The sequence below is a fragment of the Corticium candelabrum genome, chromosome 8 (genome assembly GCF_963422355.1).
Source record: "Corticium candelabrum chromosome 8, ooCorCand1.1, whole genome shotgun sequence".
In the NCBI taxonomy this organism is placed as follows: Eukaryota; Metazoa; Porifera; class Homoscleromorpha; order Homosclerophorida; family Plakinidae; genus Corticium; species Corticium candelabrum.
The window spans coordinates 4698971-4702428 of record NC_085092.1 but is presented as its reverse complement, the minus strand read 5'-3'; the positions used below and the strand labels follow the sequence as shown (position 1 = coordinate 4702428).

The window sequence follows — 3458 nt, the reverse complement described above, 5'->3', positions numbered from 1 at the left end:
AAGGCGTGACGAACGAGGTGTCAAATTTTACAGTAAACAAACGTCATCCCAACGTCGTCTGAACGTGCTAGCGCCAAAGGAATAGCAAAAGATAATGACTGCTGCGTAGCCATGCGCGATGATATAAAATTGTGGCATTTTATGGCAGCAATTCAGAGCTGAAGTGAAATCGGGGTTAATATTAACTACCAGTGCTATCCGTACTTAGGGAGTGCCTAGCACTTCCAGATACGAATGAGGATAATTAGCTACTAAAAGGCTGTAAACTTGACTTCCTAAGCGTAAGTAGACTGCGATATAGAGATGGTCTAGACAAATGGACGCCTTGCTATAGCATACTGGATAGATGTGCGTGTGTGTGTGTGTGTGTGTGTGTGTGTGTGTGTGTGTGTGTGTGTGTGTGTGTGTGTGTGTGTGTGTGTGTGTGTGTGTGTGTGTGTGTGTGTGTGTGTGTGTGTGTGTGTGTGTGTGTGTGTGTGTGTGTGTGTGTGTGTGTGTGTGTGTGTGTGTGTGTGTGTGTGTGTGTGTGTGTGGACAAAAAGCATGATTATATACATAAAGTGAAAGATACTGGCATACAAAATATTATGTACTTGATAAATCTATTGAAATGACTTGTTAGTTTGAAATTCAGTTAGAATGTGAATACAACTTTTTCTAATTTGTGTCGAAGGAGAAAGCTACTCAGTATTTGGCGGCCGGTCCGTCAACGCCAACTCCGGCGGTGGCGGTGCTGGAATGGTTAGTAGAAGAGGAGTTTGTATCGGAGGTGGTGGCGGCGGAGGAGCGCATTTATCTGCTGGTAACATTCCAGTTCATAATATGCTATAGCTATGCATGGGCGACTACTCTACATGTATACAGTACGCGTATGTGTGTAGGTGAACGTCCACGCACTTACACTCCAGCAGGTATGATAGCTGCTTACGGAGGATATGCGTATGGTACTTCATTGACACAAAAAGTTTTCATGGGAAGTGGTGGTGGAGGTGGAGCCAGAGATGATAACTGTTGCGCTTTACCCGGAGGTGGAGGGAACGGTGGTGGTATTGTAATGATATTTACTCCTGCATTCACCGGATCAGGAGGTAGGATTAGTTCATGTGGAGCTAAAGGGCAAGATGCCGGCCACAACATTAACGTCAAAAGTGGACAGCAAGGTGGTGGCGGCGGAGGCGCCGGTGGATCAATTTTGTTAGTTACCAATTTTGCTGGTGTTCCTACTAATGGAGCCATCAGTATAGACTTAAGAGGAGGAGTTGGAGGAAAAGAATCAGATCCAAGTTACTACGCACCTGGCGGGAAAGGATCAACTGGACGATTCACGTGGCACAAATTTCAGATGTCTGAAGGCGGACCGCTGTATGTACGCTAAAACATTTAACCATTGCACTACTAGTAGCTAGCAAACTTGCGTTTTCCGTCCCTTGTTGTGATGACAATCTGTTCATAGCTATAGCTATATATAGTTTGATAGCATGAAGATGTTGAATAAATTCTTCATCTGATATAGATATAGTCCACACAGCGACTCTATAAAGCAATCAAACTAACACGAGACCCGTACATGTAGCACTGACCAGTATAGCAAGACCGGAAAACAAACTAAAATATTTTTTGATTTAAACAGTACTATACGAGATTATCTCTCACTTAACGGAATTTATACACGTACCATTATTATCTATAAATAACTAGATTTAAAGAAGATAACAACATTGTTCAGCTGTTGTTTTCTAAGAGCACTAACTGCTGTTTAGTTTGCTTACAATGGAAGTTGGCCTCCCAAATCATATAAAAAGACCACACTCACTATACACTGCTATATGCATACGTATCTCTAGAGTACATTGCTCACATGCCTGCACACTCTACAGACAGTTCGATGGCGTGGTTCTTTGGCAACAATTTGCTTATAGAAACGCAAAACTTGCGTACATGCTAGCAAGAAATGAATTGTAGAAAATGATTAGTCTCGCGTAGCCAGACCTTTCCCGCCGCGTCATTCTCGATCCGGGCGAAGCGAGACTAGGTACTGATCTGCAATACTGCGTCGTGCCAGGTCGGCACCTGTCTATAGTATACGCTTATGATAACTAATGTGTCCGCATTCAATGTGTTTTGTCCAACGCTGAAAAGCCTGGTTTTGAAATTATATGTAGAAATCAACTCTTGTTCCGCCCAATTAACTGTTAATTGACGGATCTGGTATCATAATCATGTGATTTTGTCGCGCGCACTCTCAACAGTCATTTAACAAAGAAACAGTCAAGACGACGTATCGTTTTGTTGAGAGCACCTTTGGAATGTCCAATCTTCTGTTGCTCACACTGATTGCGAGCGTGCTAAACCTTGCGTCTGCAATCGATACAGATGTGCTGAGGCAAGCCATTCTAACACATTCACTAAGATCAATTTGTATATGCATGCAGTCGTGTGTGCCCAGAATCTCATCAAAAGTCTAATCATTGTTTTCTTTAGATCTAAAAATTCTGGTGACACCACACTACAACAACTTTGCCAATCCCTGACCACAGATTCAAAGATCCCGGTAAGCAAGTTTGTACGTAATTAATAAATTTAACTAGAAAGATTTGCATTGTACTTCTACGGAGCTAGACTATGCGATTTTGTATAGCTTGGAGCACTGTTACAGTGTGGAAGGATTCATGAGGCTTTGTGTAACATAAAATAAGTCGAACCTTTAGTTTGTCGGTGAACTGACGTAGCGTCATAAAGCGGGTGTTTTCTAGGTGCGCTAATTTCTTCTCTCGAAGTCCCGCAAACTATAGCTCTTTGACTCATCTATGACGGAAATGGGTAACTCACAGGTACACTAGACTAAACCGCTTTCAATCAAAAACTCAATCATAGTAATCCTCGTACGTATAAGCTGCATGTCTTTCTGTCTGCCTGCCTGCCTGCCTGCTTGTCCGTTTGTCTGTTCCCAGATGTCACTCTCGTTCCTCGGTTTGTGTGTCGAGACTACAGTCGTCTGGGCCCACCTAGCAAGACCTTCTTCTCAGCAGAAGATTAAGTTATAGATGGGATGATCTCGAGAGAAATCGCAACCATTGCCGCCCTCTTGAACTTCTCAGAAGTTTCGCGCTTGAATTTCCGGTTTTCATGGTGCTCTGAATTCAAAGCTCTTGTCACTAGATAATACAGTACGCCAGTTGGCCAAGCTGATGGTCCTCGATAGAATCGTTTTGTATTGCGCCCTCCTTAGCTACTTTATTTGACGTGCAGTTCACAAGCACGTGCAGGCTTTCAGTTGAATCGTTGTTGTGCTAAGCGTGGGAGTATGTGTCGACGTGTCAATGGCGTGTGCAGTGAAGAAACTGTGAGCGATGTGCAGGTGTTGTTTAGTGTGAGATGTTGTGTAGTAGCTGGTAGCCTGAGTTGTACACTTCGAGCCTGGATCTGGTTGTAGTCTGCACTACAGCTCGTGGCTATGC

General features: G+C 43.4%; 1 protein-coding gene across 2 annotated transcripts in view; it reads left to right on the top strand.

The window, feature by feature from the left end:
• The first annotated feature begins 2256 nt into the window (after positions 1–2256).
• LOC134183391 (uncharacterized) overlaps positions 2257–3458 on the top strand; it is an 8876-nt gene continuing 7674 nt past the window's right edge. Inside the window, exons 1-2 of one of the 2 annotated variants that reach the window (XM_062650900.1) lie at positions 2257–2383; positions 2482–2551. In XM_062650900.1, coding sequence (XP_062506884.1) covers positions 2307–2383; positions 2482–2551 — 147 coding nt within the window. In that variant the 5' untranslated portion in view covers positions 2257–2306. The other variant, XM_062650901.1, reaches the window with a different exon arrangement.